Source organism: Ambystoma mexicanum, chromosome 4q (genome assembly GCF_040938575.1).
Source record: "Ambystoma mexicanum isolate Mex_15411 chromosome 4q, UKY_AmexF1_1, whole genome shotgun sequence".
In the NCBI taxonomy this organism is placed as follows: domain Eukaryota; kingdom Metazoa; phylum Chordata; class Amphibia; order Caudata; family Ambystomatidae; genus Ambystoma; species Ambystoma mexicanum.
Window position 1 is genome coordinate 1271168892 of NC_090928.1, and position 19621 is coordinate 1271188512.

The 19621-nt window shown below is 47.6% G+C and overlaps 1 protein-coding gene across 3 annotated transcripts in view; it reads left to right on the top strand.

Moving 5' to 3' along the window:
• LOC138468363 (cullin-9-like) overlaps nt 1-19621 on the top strand; it is a 1322368-nt gene that overhangs the window by 33294 nt on the left and 1269453 nt on the right. For all 3 annotated transcript variants that reach the window (XM_069608895.1, XM_069608893.1, XM_069608894.1), the window contains one exon: nt 17593-18198. In XM_069608895.1, the coding sequence (XP_069464996.1) occupies nt 17604-18198 (595 nt within the window). In that variant the 5' untranslated portion in view covers nt 17593-17603. The remainder of the gene's footprint in view (nt 1-17592; nt 18199-19621) is intronic.

Here is a 19621-nt window from a genome sequence, read left to right on the forward strand (position 1 = left end):
CTTTCTCTTCCTGAAATATCTCCCATTTAGCCTCATGCCGAGTTATCCCTTAAAAGCCTTTTAATAGCGGCAATCTGGTATTGGCGCTTCCAGATGGGTCATGCAGCGGAATCCTCGCCATATTGCTAGTACATGGGTGTGCACAAACTCGAGCCAGAAGCGGCCATACAGGATTGCCAGTATTAACAGATGAAGGGGGGAAAACAGCCGGCAATACCGGACTTAAAATGGTAGAAACTGCGGATCCGCCACTAGCGTTAATACTGACCCTGGAAACGGAAATGGGGCGTATATCATAAAAACCCCAATCCAACTTAATCCACTGTTACCAACAGCCATCCAGGCCCAGAATAACTTGAAAAAGATGTCCCAGGAGCAGAGCACCCCAGGCAAGCACTCCTGCCAACGCTAACCGAAGTTTGCTGATGCTGAAGTCGCAGCCCTGGTGGACACTGTGTTGCAGTATGCAGAAGAGTTGTTTGGAGCCAGTCAGCCAAGACAAGCTGCCAGAGGAAGTGGTGAGGTGGTGGTCAATATGAGGGCTGTCTGGACAGTCCTCCGCACAAGAAAGGACTGTCGGAAGAGGTGGGATGACCTCAAGGTCGGCGCAGCTATAGCCAAGCACACGAGTGAGTGCACAGCCACTGGTGGTGGCACCATGGAACCCCTAAGACTTATCCCATGGGAGGAGCACCTCGGCAGAATCCACCACATGGAGGGGATCGAGGGCATTGGAGGTGTGGAGGCGGGAGCTGGGACCCAAGGAGATGCCAGTAAGTACAAGTGCATGTACATATTCATGTCCCACGCCACCTCCCCTTTGCATGCATCCATAAGCAGAGTGCTGAGTAACGGGCATGGCAAGTGGCCTGGCCCACGACATGCCACGGCACACAGTGCAAACCTGTCGATAGCAGTGGCACCCCGATAAATTACACATGCATGCACATTGCACACACCCAGCATGAACCCCCAACCCTCTTGCATGAACCCCCCCTTGCATGCCCACCTATCTGAGCAAAATGACCCATGTGAGGCACATGAAACCAACATCACTGGGGGACACACATGGGATGGTTTGAATGCATGACTGACCACGTGTGGCAAAGTGGTGTCAACCCATCCCATCTCCCCAGAATGTAATCTTTCCACGGACAGCGACTAGGCAGGACCCTCTCATCCAGCCACCAGAAAAGCCCCACACCTGCACAGGCCAGACGCACTGCAGGCCAAAGCCGGCAGCATGATAGTGCTGCGGGCCCAGTACAGCCCCCAGCGGGAGCACCTGCAGTTGCCCAGCCAGCACCACCTGCGGCACTAGCTGCCCAACCAGCACCACCTGCAGACACTGTTGTGGTGTCCAACAATGGCACAGGCGGTGACAGTGCACAGGAAAGCGCCCTGACACGCACCAGCACCCTCCTGTGCCATGCCTGCCGTCGCATGCCACAGTTGGACATATCTGAGGAGCTGAACTTCAATGAGGAACAGGATGTGGCCATGGAGTCATACAAGCAATATGAGGAGGCAGTGCCCCAAATAAGATTTTGAGGAGGGAGTATTTTACTCCTCATGTTTAAACTTTCAGAGTAAATGTGATTTCAAGGGAGTAAAAATGAGTTTTCTCCTTTGCAAGAGAGTAAAATGTATGCCGACATGTGCAAAAACTGTATGGAAATCATTACATGGGGCGGCTTTCTGCATTGTGACTGAATACACCTTTCATTATTTCGCTAAGGTCTGGCCATTTTATCTCTCCTGTATATATTTAAATGTTGAAAACACAAAAACCTAGCCAATTACATTGTAAAGCAAATCTGAATTGCATTATGTGTTGAGTTTCGATAGCAGAGTTGTCTTTTGATGTTTATTGAAGGTCCTAATTTCCTGGAGCTATTATTACCTAGTGGTATGCCAATGTTATGATAGAACAGTGCAGAGAGGGAAGAACGCCATGCTAAAATCTACACCTAATCTCATGGTAAAAATTGTTATGGCAAAGACCTGTACATAGAACATATTTATCACAATTATCACCAAACCTGAGTCGGTACTCCTTTATCGACCGCGAAAGGATGAAAGCTGAGTTGGCCAGGATTCGAACCTGCAGCCTACAGATCAGAGCAACGGTCTCTTAACCACCTGATCTATCTTATTGGCTAATATCCTTCAGATGTATCGACTAACTTAGAATCATCACAGTGCGTAGATGTTGGATGAACCATGTATGAAGCGCTACATAAACTTAAATACCTATCTGGTTTTTCACAGGGACCGGTTTTGCTGAGTTTCAATTACAAATGTAACTCATTTGTTTTTGAACAGCGCTTGCACTTCCTGGAGTGTCAGGTTTTGGATGTTTTATTTTTAGCCTTTGAGATTTGGGAGGCTAGGACACCTGTGATTGGTGTAATGACAACCACTCACCCTTGAGAAAAGACTCTACTGCCACTGACCATTTATAGTATTGTAACCCGTTGACTACAATGCTGAACCGATGTAAACTAGATCGTGCAGAAAGGCTTCAGTGAAATGCATTCTGTTTCAGAGGTGTTTATCTATGGCTTGCAATTACATCCCTGTAGATAAAAATCAAAAGCGTTCGGGTTTCTGTCAAGTAACCTGACCTTGGCACTGCCCTCTGCTCTATACATGTGTGTATGTAACGCTCACCTGATTCCCACGGAGGCGCTGATCCCGGCTGGGCTGCTATCGTTTCTTCAATTGAGAAGCGTAGAGCTCGGACGACTCTCAAGGCCTGGGCTTCCTCTTATCGAATGTCTGACTTGCAGGGTAAGTTTTCTGCAGGTGGAAGAAAAAGGGTTAATCACCGTTTGATGGGATTCCTTCTCCCAGCAATTGCCAGTTTCTCCCACAGCCTAGCTTTCTACTTGTCTCGGCGAGCTCTCACCTTAGGCGTATAAATGCTGATTTCTCCATCCTGCGTCTGGTGCAGGGGTGCGTGGATTCCAGTTACGTCACTGGATGAGTTCAGTGTTGAGGCTCAAGTCTTTTGCGGCCTTAGTTTTGGCACTGGTGCTGGGATGCCGAAGAGCGATGCAGCCGTTACTGCACGAGCGGATGCCTGTAAGTATACTGTAGTCTTTAGGCTTTAAAAGATGGGCACCTCAATAATGTCCCTTTTCCTTTGTTTCAGGCCTCGGGATGCTGTGGGCGTAGTTTTCCGTTGCTGCTGCACGTGCCGATGCACGTAAGTATAATGTTCGTTGCCCGCTTTTAATAGCACCTCTAATAATGTCCTTTTTCTAGTTTTCAGGTGCCGGGATGCTGCGGTTGATGCGGCTGCTTCTGCGCGTGCAAAAACTGGTAAGTTAAGATGAATGCGACTGCCTTCACCCGAACCCTTTTTAATTATGTCCTTTGCCTTTCAGGTGCAGAGAAGCTGCCGAAGAGAAGGCCGCGGTTAGCTCCGTTGCAATCACGGATGGATCAGGTAAGCGGGCGCGGCTGCGAGCGAGTTGCACTTTTCTAACCTTATGTTTATTCTTTGCAGGTTTTGCCGGTGACTGGATTCCGGGATCTGGTAAGTATTGTTCTGTGTCTCTTCATCCACAGGTTGCTGCGCGGAAGCTGAAGATGACTCTGGACCTGGAATGTAGGAGCCGACTCGGTGAGCGTTCTGCTGCTGCTGCAGAATAACGCGAAGCACGTGTTTTCCATCGGGCGTGGTTTAAATAGCAGAGAAGTGCTTCCAGTGTGTGTTCTTCCACCGGTTCCACCCAGGTATGAAAAGAGTTCCTGAATGGAGGGAATAGGTCCTCCCAGCCCTTATGGCTGGGGACTTCAACCAGACTGGATTGTTCTGGGTAAATGTGCAGCATGGTCTGCCTCAGGTAAATCCACCCAAGCATTATTACACTGTTTATCAATATGAGCCCGGCGCCTATGGCGCCGGGACTGAAACCCTTCATGAGCCTGTCGCCAAAGACGCCAGGACACGGTCCAAAGGGCCCCTGTAGGGGTCTGCTGGGTCCGGAGTAGTGGAAGACGGGTCTGCTTCCGAGGGCGCTGGGCCAGTCCTGGCCCCTCGGGAGTAGCGCCCATGACAGTGTAAATGTACACAGGAAAATAATAAAGCTGCCGTATTTGCAAGATTTGCATGCATAAAAAGGCCTGGTACGCACCTTATCTGGTGGCCTGTGAGGGGGACGGTATACACGCATTTCACCGCAGTATTTTTCATCGCATGTTTTTTCAGCGCTGTTTTTATTTTATTTTAAAAAAGTTTTTCGAAAAAAGAAAAAAAAACGGCGATTAAAAATCCCGCGATGAAAAATACTGCGGCGAAATAACGTAGAACCGAGGGGGGACACCAGACCTGGCTTCAGTCCAGTCACACCACCAAGCCCACAGAGCTCGCCGCCACTGCCTGATGTCAACCTGTGGGCAATACGGTCACGCCTGGACCTGATAGAGTGCCAGTGGGCTGACAACCACACTATGGCAGGGGAACAACTGACCGAGATGCGTGAAATAAACAACTGCGTGCAGGGGTGCACCCACCGCATGGCATGCACCCTGGGTCATGCCACAGCTGCCATGGTCACACTTGGCCAGAGGGCCCGCAAGCATACGGATGCCACATCATCCTCAGCAGAAGCTCTAACACAGGTCATGCAGTTAACACTGCAATACATTTGTAGTCTGGGTTCCAAGCCCTCTACGCCTACTAAGGGAACCCAGGAAAGCACGCCAAGGTGGTGTTAGATGCACCGCCTCACCACAAGGCTCCAGGAACCAGACCTCAATCCCAAATGCACCGGAAGTGAGCTACCGATAGTCATGGTGTCGATGCGTACTGTTGGGGTGGGTGTTGTCTGTGTGGCTGATGGGATGGGATGTCTAATACATGTACATTTTGATTGACACTTTACAATATAAATACTTTACACTTGCATCCTTGATCAGACTTTATTCATTGTGTGCAATTGACTGTGAAGGATGCATTGCTAGGGATAGTGGTAGGCAGCATCTGAAAAAGTTGTCAATGACCTCTTGCCAGGCAATATGACCAAGCCTGCCCTCTGCACGCGCAGTGTCCTCAATTGTGCTACCAGCAGGCACTGTATCATCATCTCAGAGGGCATGTCCACATCTGGGTGCAGGAATATGTTATGCCAGATGCATATGTTGTGCAATGTGTTGCTTGCTAGCACAATCTTGCCCACCTTGTCTGGCCTGTAAATCAAAGCAACCCCTGTACGATGTAGGCATCGGAGGGGTGCCTTCCACAGGCCAAGCGTGCACTAAATTGCCACCCTGATTCTGATGTGGGTACGATTGTATGCCACCTACTGTGGTGTCTGGGGATTCCTCAGGGGAGTCTTTAAACATTGGACCCGCGGATATCCAGAGACGCCTCCAAGGGGGACAGACATGGGAGCATGTAATTGAGTACAGTGGATGGGTGCATCATTCCAACAGTGACGCAATGGTCAAGGTAACATGACGGTTCACGTGTGGCTGTAAAGTACATATTTGCATATGGCCCCTTGGATGTGGCGTGTACCATTTCAGTCATTCACATTTATTTCAATTAGTGGGGCTTTCATTTGGCGCATACACTAGTAAATCGTGTTTCCAGGTGCAACAAGGCAATATGAGGAAGGGACAAGAGAAGCGAATAATAATGCCAAATGACAGTACATATGCAGGCGTGGCCCTACTAGGCCTTGTGGCATTTGGACTTGAAAGTGCAGCAAAGAGACGTGCAGCAGATAGGGGAGTGGGTACAAGGTATGGGCAAGTGCTGTTGTGAGCCCAGGAGGGAAGTCCTGATGGGTACCAAAGGAGGAGGCCGCTGGCTAGGTGCACAGCTGCCTGGTAGAGTGCTGTAAGGTAGGCATGGTATCAAAGTAAGATGGACGCAAGTGATCACAGTTCAAGGGTGTTTATTAAACAGTAAAGTGGGTGAGATAAACTCATAATGTAAACCTAAATCTAAGATGGAAGCAAGCTGCGACCATCAAATCATAGGAATATCGTCCAAGTGGAATCTAGTTAAATAAAAAGTCCCTATACTAAGAAAACCTATTGCCAATCCTTACCACTATACTACAAAATAGTGTGGAATAATGTTCACATGAAAAGAAAGAAGTGTTCACAAAATAAGTCAGGTTTTTATGGCCGGGGGCTCCCTTTCCCACGGGACAAGGCGGGACTCTTGAACACATCACACTCCTGGGCTTTTCCAGCACGAGGTTACAGTTCCTTTTCATCAATATCGGGACCTTCTGTGTCCAAGTCTCTCTCATGCAAAGTCTCTGGCTTCAGAGGTCCTGATATGCCATAAAAAACAAAAGTTTCCTTCTACTACTCTTCACATTGGGTGATTACTCTAAACCCATGGATCCCCCTCAGCTGGGCTCTGCTCCTTCTCACAACGTTAGCCTCCCACAGTCGGGCTCAGACCAACCACTCACTGTGGACATCCTTCGGTCAGGTTCACATTTGTCCTCGCAATGTTCACTTAGTTTTAACACCATGTAGGATTCACTTCTCTTGGCTTTCTCCCGGCATCCCTCTGTCGGGTTCACACTTGTCACAATGTTCACTTAGTTTTAACACCATGCAGGATTCACTTCTCTTGGCTTTCTCCCGGCATCCCTCTGTCGGGTTCACATTGCCATTTCCATACAGTTCAAAAGGAACGTCCTTCTAGACCCCTTAAGTTCTTCCTTTACCCAAGTCCCGAGTCTCGGCCCTGTCAGGCTTCCTCTTAAGCACCTAGTCAGGCTTTCCCTTAAGCCCCCTATCATCCCAATGAATTTGCAGGCATCCCTCAGTCGGGTCACATTTGCCTCCACTATGTGCCAAAGACTTTCGACTGTACAAAGTGTTTGACTTTACCCTTTTATGACCACTTTGACAGTTTGCCTCCCCAAAGGCCTCTTGGTATTTGTAGTTTCAACATTCTTAGTTCAGTACTTTCTCCTGGTTCAGGAGAGGAGGGGGGGCACCAGCCAGACACTTGAAGGAGCACCCAAGTGGCGCCAGACCACTCTGTCTCTGGTGCCAATTTCACTCACACAGTACACAAGGGTCTCCCTCTGCTGTGCTCAGACCCCTCTCACAAAGTTCATAAAGGAGACTTCCCTCCGCCGGGCTAGTCTCTCCTCTCAAACCTCAGTTTTGAAAAAGGGGTTTTGGGACTTTCAGTCCCAGAATGCACCGTCAGGATTTTGCTCCCACTACTCAGTTCCCCAAAACGGCATTTGGCATTGGGAGCTGCAGGAGCTACAAGGGGATAATGTTTTGAGGTCAGGGTCTCTTCTGCTGACCCTCAGAGACCTGTGTTCGCCTGACTGGCCCAGGGTAGAAGTCTTGCTGTGGGTACTGCTACGCAACTCCAGCTGTCCCAGCACGTGCCTTCTGGAGGTACAGCTCCCGCTCCACAGTGCATTCTCCTCTGGACTCACAGGACCAGTGGCAGGGCGGTTTTCTCTTCCTGCAGGTCTCCCACGGTCTCTGCAGCTCTTCTGGTCTTCCTCCCGCTTCCTGCACCTTCCAGCATCCCCCTGTAGCTCAACGTGTGCTTTCCTGCCCCGCCTTTTGGGGGTGGCGATTTGGTTCAGGTGTGCATGGTTGGAAGGGAATGCCTGATCCTGCCTGTCCTCATTAGCGAAACAACATGGCAGTCGTCCAAAGGAGTTAATGGCCAGGGATTCGTATGGCTAATCCTCATTCCTCCTTGTTGCTTCCTCTTCTTCGCAGTATTTGAAGGGCAGAGTGAATAAAGGGGATTTTGGGAAATGTAGTGAGTTGCAGATTTTGGGAGAAAATCGGCTGAATATTTAAAAAAAGGTTTGTCAACAAAAGAACAGTGATCATGGGGTTTGTAGTGTTCCACTGAAGAGGAGGAAAGGTTGTCAGAAAGGGGAGAACAGATGGGTCGTTGTGGATGAATGGGTTTTCTCCTGCCTTTTCTTAAAGGGAAGTACTGGGGTAGGATGGAACTGTAGTGGCAATATCCCATAAAGACGGAGGGGTTGTCGGGTAGGGGTGTATCACAGAAAAGGGGATACTGCGTCTCGCCCGAGGGTGTTCATTCCGCTGTCCCCAAGGGCCACTTGCCCAGGTTATCCTCCCTCGCTTTTCTGCCCCCAGGGTTGGGATCCAAGCGCGATGGCTCTCACCTGGCCACTTGAACAAAGGATCCCCAGGGTCTACAGTGAGAACACCCTTGGGTTTCACTCCGTACCCGGTAAGACGGTGCTGGGAAGGGGTGGGAGGTTGCTGGTGTCGACTAGGCAGGGGCCTGGTACCCTGTGAGTAGCATGAAGGTCCAGGCCGCATGTCTCGGTAGCAGAGGGGTGATTGGCAAGGAAGGGATAGAGGGAAGGAGGTAGGGATGGGGACAGTTTGGAGAAGTACCGGAAGTTGGGGGAAGACCGGCTCAAGTCTGAAGGGGAAAGGGGGCTATTCCAGAGAGAGGCCCCACCCACGTAGGTGGTGGCGAGGGGTGGGGGGTGGATCAGCCCTGCTTCACACCCCACATACGTAGGGGGGTGGGCACACAGGAATAATCTGGGTCACATGCTATGTCTTTTGCTACAGGGGGTGCCACAGTGTCATACTATCTGGCAGAAATGTCGTGTATGGCGATGTTCTGCCCTTAGTGACACGGTGTGCACTCCATGTGTCTGATTCACATTGCTATGACGTGACGTGGCCATGTAGCTTGCAGGTGTCCTTCCGCACGCACAAAATGTGTCTGTGGGTGGGCATCCCATGCTGACGCACAGTGTGCCATGCAGTTCTTTGGTTCACTTTTGTGGTGATGTGATGGTTGCTCCTGTTGACTGTGCCATTTGACATTGGTGCAGGGATGTGTTGTGGCATGTTGGATGTGCACCTTCTCGAGGGCCATTTGCACCCCCATACACATGGGTTCTGCTCACCTACGCACCCATGCCAGGGCCCATTGCAGGCCATGCTTTGTGGGTTTTGCACTGTTGCATTGTGGTACCTGTGACCCTGTCGGTCTGTGGCCTTTTTGGGTTGCACAGTTTGCCCATTCGCTGTAGCTCGGTGTGTCATGTCATATTACGATGAACAGCAGCCCGTCTTGGTGGGGGTGGGGGTCGGACCAGTGTGTGTGTGGGGGACTTCCTGGCCCAATCATTGATATTGTGGCTACTCCCACTGCCCCCGCCCCCCCCAATGCATCAGTCTGTGTACTGCGACTTCTACTCACCCAATGGCCAGGTGCGATGCCTCTTGTGCCCCTCCATGTATGCTGACAGCCTGCTTTTTCACGGGATCATGGGTTGAGCCTGGGAACCGGACACAGCAGTGGGTGATCATGAGGTCTGCATCACAGGTGACCTGGATGTTCAGTGATTGGTACTGCTTCTGGTCCTATAGACTTCCTCCTGGGCATGGGGTACAACCAGCTCGACATGTGTGCAATCCAGGGCAGCTACCACATTGGGCATGCTTGCCATGGCACAGAAACTTGCCTTAGTGGCGTTCATCTGTGCCAGGTTGGTTGGGAGTGCAATGTGCCGTCCCATATGCGGCATGAGTGCATCCAGAACCTCTACCAACACGTTTGCGAATGTTGGCTGCACTAGTCCGTGCAGCTGAATTACAGTATTTTGGAATGTGCCAGTTGCTAGGAAATTCAGGACTGACACAACCTTCACCAGCGGTAGTATGGCTGTGCGGATGCCAATGTTGCTCTCAATGTCTACCTGGATCATGCTGTGGACAAATGCTATGCTCTTCTTGTCGAGGTAGTACAGGGTTAGGATTTGCATGCCACGGAGGGTCTGTGGTGTGTCCCGTACAAGGGGTGTGGGTGCACATTTTGCATGGCGCTGCTTCTTCCTCCTCTCATTCGTCCTCCTCATCCTGCCGTCCAATCCCTCTTGGGCCCTCTGTTGGTCTGCCAGCGCCTGGAACAGATGCAGGTTATTGGGACTGCAGCCAGTGGCAGGCAGCATTGTGGTGTTTGGAATTGTCAGTTGAAAGCATGGCCTTTTTCAACAACTCCATGCTGCATTGGGTGCACCTGGATGCACTGGGTGCAACTGTGGCCTCATTCCCCAAACCTGCATGCATTTTCTACTGTTGGCCACCTGCTTTAAGATGGAGGTTTCGCCGCCTAACGGTTGGCTGTGTTACTGCCTTTTTTTGGGCATTGTAACCGGCTTTATGATGTGGCTGTGTTGCCGTTGTGGCGATATTACCACTAATGGTTAGGAGGCCAGCCAGAGCTCATCCGCGCCTTATTCACTGCCTGTTTACTGGCGCCAGTGTTTCTGCCGATCTTGTAATTTGCCGGTCCGGTGAAAGTGCTGTTATCAGTTGTTGCTGCCACTTATTACCGGACCGGCAAGCTTGGAATGAGGCCCATTGTCTGTGAGGGCTTCTTTTCACATCTTAAGAGTGAAGAGGTGGAAGTAAGCTGATAGCGTGTTGATAGCTGTCATTCAGGGCTCCTTATGAAGACTTTGAGATGGGTGTAATTTACTCCATGACGTGGCTTTTCGGAATAAAATGATTTTTCATGGAGTTAAAAGTAGCTCTGTGTCGACTGGGGATCTTTAAGGCAAGTAAAATACACAATCATTTTAAACTCTATGTACTTTTGTTGTAACACATGCTTTGCTTGTGCCTAGGAATTAATATAAATTTTAAAGGTTTTATTTTAGTGGCACCGTTCAGATCAGATTAATCAAAGTAGAGCTTCTCTGTGTGGCATGTACCTTTTTGATGCCTTTGCTTTGGATGCACCAATACAGCAGCGCCTGCTGTAAAAAGGATCAAACCTCTAGTCCATTTATCAAACCTCTAGTCTATTGAACAAACCTCCAGTCCATTGGAGAAATCATGGAAGGCATTTGCCAATCAACTAAGACTGGCTACCAATCATTCCAACATGTAGCACTGAAACGGGCACCTTCCAGGTAATAGATGAGACTCTTAAAGTCCTCGAGAAAGGCGACTCATGCTTTCGAGTCCTCCTCAATCTCCGTTTCCTTTGACATGGTTGACCACCTCACACTGACCACCCAACTCGCAAGCAGAGTGAGCTGGTTGGGCAGAGTTCTCAACTGGTTCACATCTTACCTCTAGGACAGGCACCAAGCTGTACAGATGGGCACCTTCAGGTCAGACCACATGCCAGTCGCCTACGGAGTCGCAGGCAGCTCAATACACACAACAATGATCTTTATACATGCAACCAAGGGTAAACATTTAAAGTTGCAAGTTACTAGCTTCGATTCTGCATATACACACAGCACCGCATTTCTTACTCGGCAAGTCCATTATGACTAGCCAATGGCTATTTGCAAGTGCAGATTTTGAGGTCTGCATGGAACCCTTGGCATCCCTTCTAAAAGACCCCAATATCTAACTCGACCAATATGTGGACAATAACCCAGTTCTACTTTAATCAGTTGTGCTCCGAACGCATACCTCCCAGAATTGGCTTACCTCCATCCAAGCTTTAATGACCAGAACATATCTTAAGCCCAATCCCCAAAAAATGGCATCCTTTTGAAGTAGGATACATTTAAGGGGTGGCTAAACAACATGCACCTGTGCACCTTGATGGCTTTACACCTAACCTAGCCCCAACTGCCAAATCAGTTGTGATTCATTGTAGGCGGCATACTCTTCTTCAGTCCACATCACGAAAAGGCTTAAACTGCCTGGTACTTGCTAACCCTCTTCCGGGAAAAAAAATCAACCATTCCTTCCATGCAAAGTCTTCGGTGCCACAGCCCAGCCTCTGGTAATCTTCCCACATGGATAGGTTAAACGCCCTCCTCACCTGTATTCTGGCAATTCACCCATCCCCACTTGGTGCCGCCCAATACACTGCAGCATGACTCCCAACAGGAAACTTGAAATCATCTCTTCCATATAAAGGAAGCTGCACTGGCTTAACCAGCCAGAATACTTTAGAAGACTGCCTTCATAAACTATAAGGCAACCACTGCTCGCAAATCTTCCTACCCATTTGTAAAACTTTGTAGCTCAGGTGGTTCATGCTCCACCAGAAGCCAGGACTTTGCTAGGATTGAAATGAAACTGGCATGTGTGGTCAGTCAGATGGACTTGTACACTCCGAGGATGTTTCCAAGACGTGTTTATTTAAGAATACAGCCTGACTTTCGCTATCGCAATGGGGGTATTCCCTATCTATTTTACTAACTAGGGTGTTCGTCTGTGAATATCCAAAGGAATAAGTCAGCTGTTAAAATGGATTTCTAACCTCTGACCTGGTGGACAGAAGTTTAGGAGGCCACCCTAGTTAAATGGAACAGAGGAACCTTCTACAGTAGCTTGGCAATCGGTCAAGACTAAATCTCAGGAGGGGTGAGAGTGATGGGAAGCCCACAATGAGCACACACAGTAAAACTCCACGAATTATCCATAGACCGATGTGTATAAAAATAGATTTATTATAGTATGAGAGTAGTCCGATGCGCTTTTGGTTTCAACTGTTTGGCTCGGTGACCCTATGGTTACAGTACTTTCTCTCAGTCCGGTTGTCGCGTCTTATTGGAGAATGGCGGTAGAAATGCTCCAAACCCCTTGTAATATCAATAATCACAAGACTCCAGTTAAAGACGAGCACCAAATTGTGTTAATGCACGTCACTATTTATTTCATAGTGTGATATTCTTTCATAGTTTGGTGCCCTTTTGATGACACGTGTTTCAGCCGCAGGCCTTTCTCAAATCGGGGCATAGTTAAACAATTTATCTGTTGCATTGCATAGATTAAGATGAGAATCAAAAGAAAAAAATAATAAAAATAGATATATTATTTCATCCAATGTTCACATGTCAGACAATCACATTTCAGACATTAGAGATTAGAAAAGTGTGTGCATATTCACACCCATTGACACAATTTGTGGATAATTTGCATAAAAAAAGAGAAAGGGTGGGGATGGGTAGGAAAAGACATGAGGGATCAAAAATATTTGTATATACTCTGCATGCGACATTTATTGTACAGGAATTTCCCATTTGTTTTCTAGAATCTTGTTGTTGCATATGATACTCATGTCAATGGACTTTGCTTGTGTTCACTAAATTGGAAACCTTTTGACCCCGTTCATTTTTCAAAATTGCGGTACACAAAATTGGCCCTGGATAGAGCAACTTGTTTTGTATAGTTCCAGGTTGGTATCGCCTATACTTTCAGCAAATAACTGTTCTCTGCCTGAGATCTGAATGAATATACTGGGGAATTTAGGAAGTGCCTTCTCCTAACGTTTGTGTTTTGCACTTGTCTTTTCTTTAGATTTCTTGCTAATATGTAATTCTTAGATAGTCTCTATTTATTCTCTGTATCAGTTCCTGTAGTTCCGTCATGGGACAGTTGGATTTTCAGTCCTCTTTAGTATGGGCTTTCCATGTGTGCTTTCCTTGACCTTTGTCGGATCCTTTGATCTGTTAGAGGTTTCTGAGTAATCTTATGGAGTGTACTTTCCTGTGGAGTTTTTGCTTTTTGGGTAATTATAGTTCACCTTTAACTGATATGGCCTGTCTTGTATATTGTTTATCCCAAGGGCTTCTCTGGCCTTCGATTCACAATTATTTCTCGGTTATGTTTCGCTCTTTGCTTCTTGGATAACGGGGTAATTTCCCCTCTTCCCAGGGTAGTAATGCACACATTCTATTGCTCTCCTTCCGGTTTTTGATTCTTTTTCTTACATTAATACAGTTCAGTGTAGTTTGACTGGGATGAGTCTGATTACAATACGAGTCCCTTTCATCTTTCAGGTCTTAGTTTTCCCTGTTACCGTCAATATTGTAGGGGAACGTGTCGGGGGGGCGGGGGGGCTGAGAGGGGGGAACGTAGATGCTTAGAAACCTCTCCCTTCCGTTTCCCTGTCGGCTCCCTTTCCATGGCATCCGTTTCTTGTGACTTTCTCTTTCTCTCGGCATCTCGATACTGCTATGGGCATGCAGACCATTTGTTGCTTCTTCCCTGGGGTGGTGTCGTGTCGTTGGATGGACAGCCTGCCCACCACGATTGATTTGTGGTCATGCCACCACAGAGTTTTGCACTCTAGCCGTCTCGGTTTCACGCTGCTGGCAAATGCAGGGTTTCCAGCTTTTCCATCTCCTGTTCAGAACAGTTCTGAACCTTACGGGCTTCGCGGCTTGCTTCAGCCCCTCTTCCTTCAGGTGTTCTGCCTTCAGGGGGCCTCCCCTGCCTTTGTCTGCATTCCTCCCTCTCATAAGCTCTCGGTCTCTCCCCTGTTTGTTCGGTGTATTCTCCCTCTTCAACTTACTCGTCACAGTTAATATTTATCTAAAGAGACAACTTCTCTTTCTTCCTGGTAATGGTATAAGCTAACTATCCCTTCAGTGAAGTCTTGGAACGTGCAATTTTTGTGTGCATTACATAGTCCCATGTATGCCTTCATGCAGAGTGGGTTAGGGAGTTCCTCAAAGGAACAAGAGTCCTTGGCCCTTAATGGGGAGTCTCTCCCAGTGACATCCCACTTGCTTCGACCCGTAGGGTGGGTGTTGCAGAGTGGGCTCTCCTCCCTAACCTCACGGGGGTCGAGGGGCTGCCCTTTGGGGAGAGGGGACAAATTCCCTCCATTCATTCATTGCACATGTTAAGAAAAAAAAACGGCTTTCACTTGCTAAACCCCTGCCTACTGAACACCATCACAGTGGCAGTCTAGATCTCTGGACCTCGCCAATGCTCTTGGCCACCCATGCTCCTTGCATTCCTGCATCCCATCCCACCCCAATGGCCGGAACATCCTGACCCACATGCTGTAACCGCCCCTTCCCTCATTAGTTAGTCAACGGCATTTGCAGTTCTGTTTGTACACATGCAGTCTGCTTCTAGTGGTAGAGTCCTGTATGAGAGTGCAGGCCTCAGTGTGTACTGTGCCTAGCCTTTGGCTATTGATCAGTGACGTATGGCAAGTTATAAACTGAGAGGCTGTGAACTTTTTTATGCCTAAACTAGTAGCTTGCAACTAGACAGTTTTGACTCATGAGAGGGCATGTGGGCTGGCCTTGGCCTTTCAGGTCCCTCTCTGTAAATTGAGGTTTGGATTTGTGTACCATCGTGGGAGAGGTTGCAAACGTTACCAGTACAGAATTCCCTTACAGAGTTCCATGGGAGGCACTGTTCTTGAGAAGTGTCTCATTTCCCTTATCCCATATAGTATATACTTGTAAGGCAATGGACCTAGTGCGACCACAGAGAATACAGGATGGATGTAGGAACACCTTTTAAAGCAGTCATTAGTGTGGTGCTAGGCAATGGATCCCTCTCCCCACTTTAGTTCAGTCTCGGATCGATGTAGATGATTTCTGGATGTAGTTAAAACCTGTTGTCATATTTCACAATAGGGATGATGTAAAACGTTGTGTCAGTGGGAGGATCTCTTTGGTGAATGATCTCTCGCAGATTTTGATCCTTTTATCTTTTAGATGTAATCCCCAATGATGTTGTGATGCCATATGTGTAGTCCGCCTGCTTAAATACATTTTCCTATTTTTCACCAGAAAACAGTAGTTGGCTGAGTAGTGGTGTTGCAAATGATCTCAAGAGTCTGAGAAGAGTGTTCAAGAGTTTTTATCAATTTTTAAGGTCTTGTACTGGGGGGGGTGGGGGGGTGGCGGTCTGAGACTGTAGAATAATCCAACTAATGGGTTGTTCTCTGTCTGTGGTCCCGCCTGTGGGCACCCTCCACCCTAACAAAGGCATCCCCATTGTCCAAGGTCAGCATGAGAACTAGCGATCGGTAACCCTTACTATCTATGGTAACCTCTCTACTGTGGGAGTACCAAGGCCACATCTATCTTACTCCCTCCAGGAACATCTAAGGCAGGGGTCTGCAACCGTTGGCTCTCCATATGTTTTATGCTATGACTCCCATGAATATGCTGGTTTGGGGTAATTGAAGTTGTGGCCCAAAACGTCTGGAGTTCCAAAGGTTGCAGACCACTGTTGTAAGTTTACTCTATGCTAGTGTCCCCACAATGATGGTCCAAAGGATAGTTTTAATATGGTGCTTGTACTCATTCAGACACACTGTCTTCTCACTCCATTTCGTTGATCTTTTGCATCCTAGTAGCTTGCATCCTGGAATGTTTGCCCCTGAAGGAAAACTGAGCTGCAGGAAGAGATTGTCATGGGATAGCGGAATTATGCAGGTCTTGTTTGTTGCTTTAACGTTACTATAACGTTAGGCTCTTAAAGGCCAGAGGATGCTCTATTTTAGGAAATTCATGTTTGATGTAAGCAACTACTTGTATCTGAGTAACTTTCTGTATGGACTCCATTGTGTAAAACCCCAAACGAATCTTGAGGATTGTGAACTCTGGGATCTTATTTTGGGGGCACAGTCCTACTGTCCAGGTCCATTTATGCACAGCTGAGTGGCTATAAACTCGACTCTACCTTTTGCTGCCCGAGTTGCTCATTGGATTTATTGCACAGATCGCCTGGAGACTGCTCTTGGGTGGTAGTGGTGCGTGGTATAAATCAACATAACAGAACACTGGTTTCAGCAGGGAGATGGTGAATGGCACCGTATGGGGATTAGCCCCAGCTTCACAAGTGGCCCCATGGCCCTTCTTGCATAATTGGTTGTACTCCTATAGGAAGTTCTGGAGAAATCCCTGAAAGTCTGGCCGTGGCACAACACAGTAAAGTGTATAAAAAGAATTCTGGGCTTCTTGGAGTGGGTGCACTTTAACATTGTGACTGGAGAAATTCACTAGGTTTTTGTTCACCACAGGAGAGTGAAAGTGCATCTTCACCAATTTATCACATGGTGGTTACAAAAGCAGTTATTTATTTTTTAATTTTTTATTGGGTATTTATAATGCGCCTATAAATGTGTTTCAAGGCGCGACAAGATGGGCGGGGGACAGGGATGTCTAAACAAAAACGGTCCTACTAGGCTTTGTGACATTCGGATAGTGCAAGTGCAGTAACACGAAGTGCAGGGGGGGGGGGCCGAGTGCCAGTCGGGGCGGAAGGGGCGAGTGTCAGCGGAGGCTAGGTGGACAGAACCAGGGGAAGAGATTTCAGGGGGAGAAGGTCCACGTGTGAAGAAATGTCACCCTACAGCAGGGGGTTAGGTTAAAGAAAGCAGAATCTCAACCCTCTCCCCCCCCCTGCTCTCGCACCCCCAAGAAGGATGAACTACAGGAGAGGCTCCTGCTGTCGGGATGGGTCATTTTGCCAGTCAAGCAAGATCATATATGTCAGTGGAAATTGGAATTCATGGAGGGGGGAGCTGGCAGAAGCTACTGAAGTACAGTCTAAAGAAGAGTGCATGAAAGAAGATCGAACTTGCTTTATTTCCACCAACTGTGACATGCACCCCAAAATGCATGCCCTGAACCCTATATAGAAGTGTGATTTTTTTATATATATATATATATATATACTTTTTTTTTCTATCTGCATGTATTTATTTTGTGAGCTCTGTTTAGTCCTAGCATTCTGCTTTAACATTGTTAAATCTGAAATAAACACACCTCCAATTGTAATTATGCATGCTTTTCATTATGTGCACCAGTTCTGCAGCGGATTAACTTTATTTGGCCTTTGTTTCAGAAACCTATACCATGGTAGGAGAGGAGGGAAATGGGAACCTGCTGGTCCACCTGGGTCCACGACTGCAGGCATACCCAGAGGAACTGATCCGCCAGCGCCGCACTCACGATGGCCACACAGAATACTTGATTCGCTGGAGCATCGTCAGCCTAGACGATAGCACAGGAACGAACGGGGCTGCTTCTTCCTCTGAGGGTAAAGCTGAGAACATCCTGATGTGGATGTCGGCGGAGGAGGTTTATGCCAACTGCCCAACACTGCTTGGGAAACGAAAGCATGAGGGCCAGCGGGTGAAAGAGGAGAAGGCGCCCTCAGCCTTCCCCTCAGATGTCACGTTGGACCATGTCTCTCTGCAAGAAATGAAAACTGATGTTCGCGCCCTGGTGCAGCGTGCTTCCAAGCAGATGTCGAGGACCACTGGCCCAGAGTCCTCCATCTTGAACACCATTCATGTGCTCAGCGCCTATGCCAGCATCGGCTCCCTGGCTGGGGTCTTCAAAGAGACCGGAGCGCTGGACCTGCTGATGAAGATGCTGTGCAACGAGGAGAAGCAGATCCGCAGGAGCGCCGGCAAGATGCTCAGGGCGCTGGCCTCTCATGATGCAGGTGAGAGAACTAGTAATGAGCTCTTGTGGGACAAAGTTTTAAAAAAGTTTTTAAAAATTGAATTTTAAAGTCTTTAATGCACATTATTTTAAAGAAAAGTACAGTCATGGTCCACGACACGACCCTGTTAATTGAAACCTTTTATTATTATGACATTTATTAAGCACAGACATAGTTTCCTTGAAGCACTTTACAAGTCATAGGGGGAGTACACGGTGAGGTAAGTATATTTCAAGACATCAATACAAGGGGGCTAACATGGGAGTGGGAGGGTGGTTAGTTTGGCAGCAAGGAATCTACAAGCAAGCGGTGGAAGAAACCGAGGGGAGCAGATCACCCAGTTTCAGGTAGGGAGTGGAGGGTGTGTGGACCTAGGTGTTTGGGAGGAACCAGGACATGAAGAGGGGGTTCTCGAGCGCCTTCCTGAAATGTAGAAGCGAAGGGGAGAGTCTGGTGTTGATGGGGAAGGGGTTTCAAGAGTCTGGTCATATAGATGGAGAAGGCCTCTCTTTTGGTTCTTTCCTTCCTGCACATGTCCTTGCTTTTGGTGATTTCGTAGGTCTCCAGAGGTACTGCACTTTTCACCTGGGTAGCTGAGGGCGACTGCCTTGTAAATTATCCAGTTTCCCATAACAAAAATAGAAGACAAGTTTGAATCCATGATTTGAGGCGTGTCATTTTATCCTAGGGCGAGTATAAGTTGGAGAATAAGTTTCACCATATTTTCATGTGAATAAATACATTCTTTTTCAGAGTTCAAAGCTTGCACTTGCCACTAACCATTGGATAGTGTTGTGGGTAAGGAAGGGTGTATGTTTGCATGTGTACAATTGAGCTAGGGAGTGACATTTTATGGCTGGCCAGTTAGCTTGCAACTTGACGTGTTCACCCTTGCTTTAAGGGATTGTTAACTAAGAAATGTCCTAAAATAGCCGTATGTTAATTGTAAACGCAATAATGCACATTTTGTGAAGGAAAAAAACTCTGCTTGCTGACCCTTTTTCAGTTAAATAGTTTAAACCAATACAAATGTCAAAATTAGTTTTATTGTCTCAGATTAGTGGAACTATTGGTAATGTTGTTAGTGAACATTTTATTTTGTAATACTTTATGCATTTCTATAATTCAATATTATGTATTTGTATAGTTCATTATACTTTTGGTTTACACCCATTGACAGTAGTACTCAACGCTTTTGAGTCAATCTTTGTTACCCAAGCAAAAGGAACACATTTCGGACATGAGCCACCCGTGTCGGGTAACCTTTGCATCTGTATAACGTTAATTTATATTTTTTTGTCAAAGTGCACTTTCTTCTAGCCCAACCTGCAGACCATTTCTGTTGTTTGCTTGAACCTATTTTAGACACTGGGGGAAGCATCTTTCTCCACTCTTGCAGTTCATTATCTCGAGTCAAAATGGT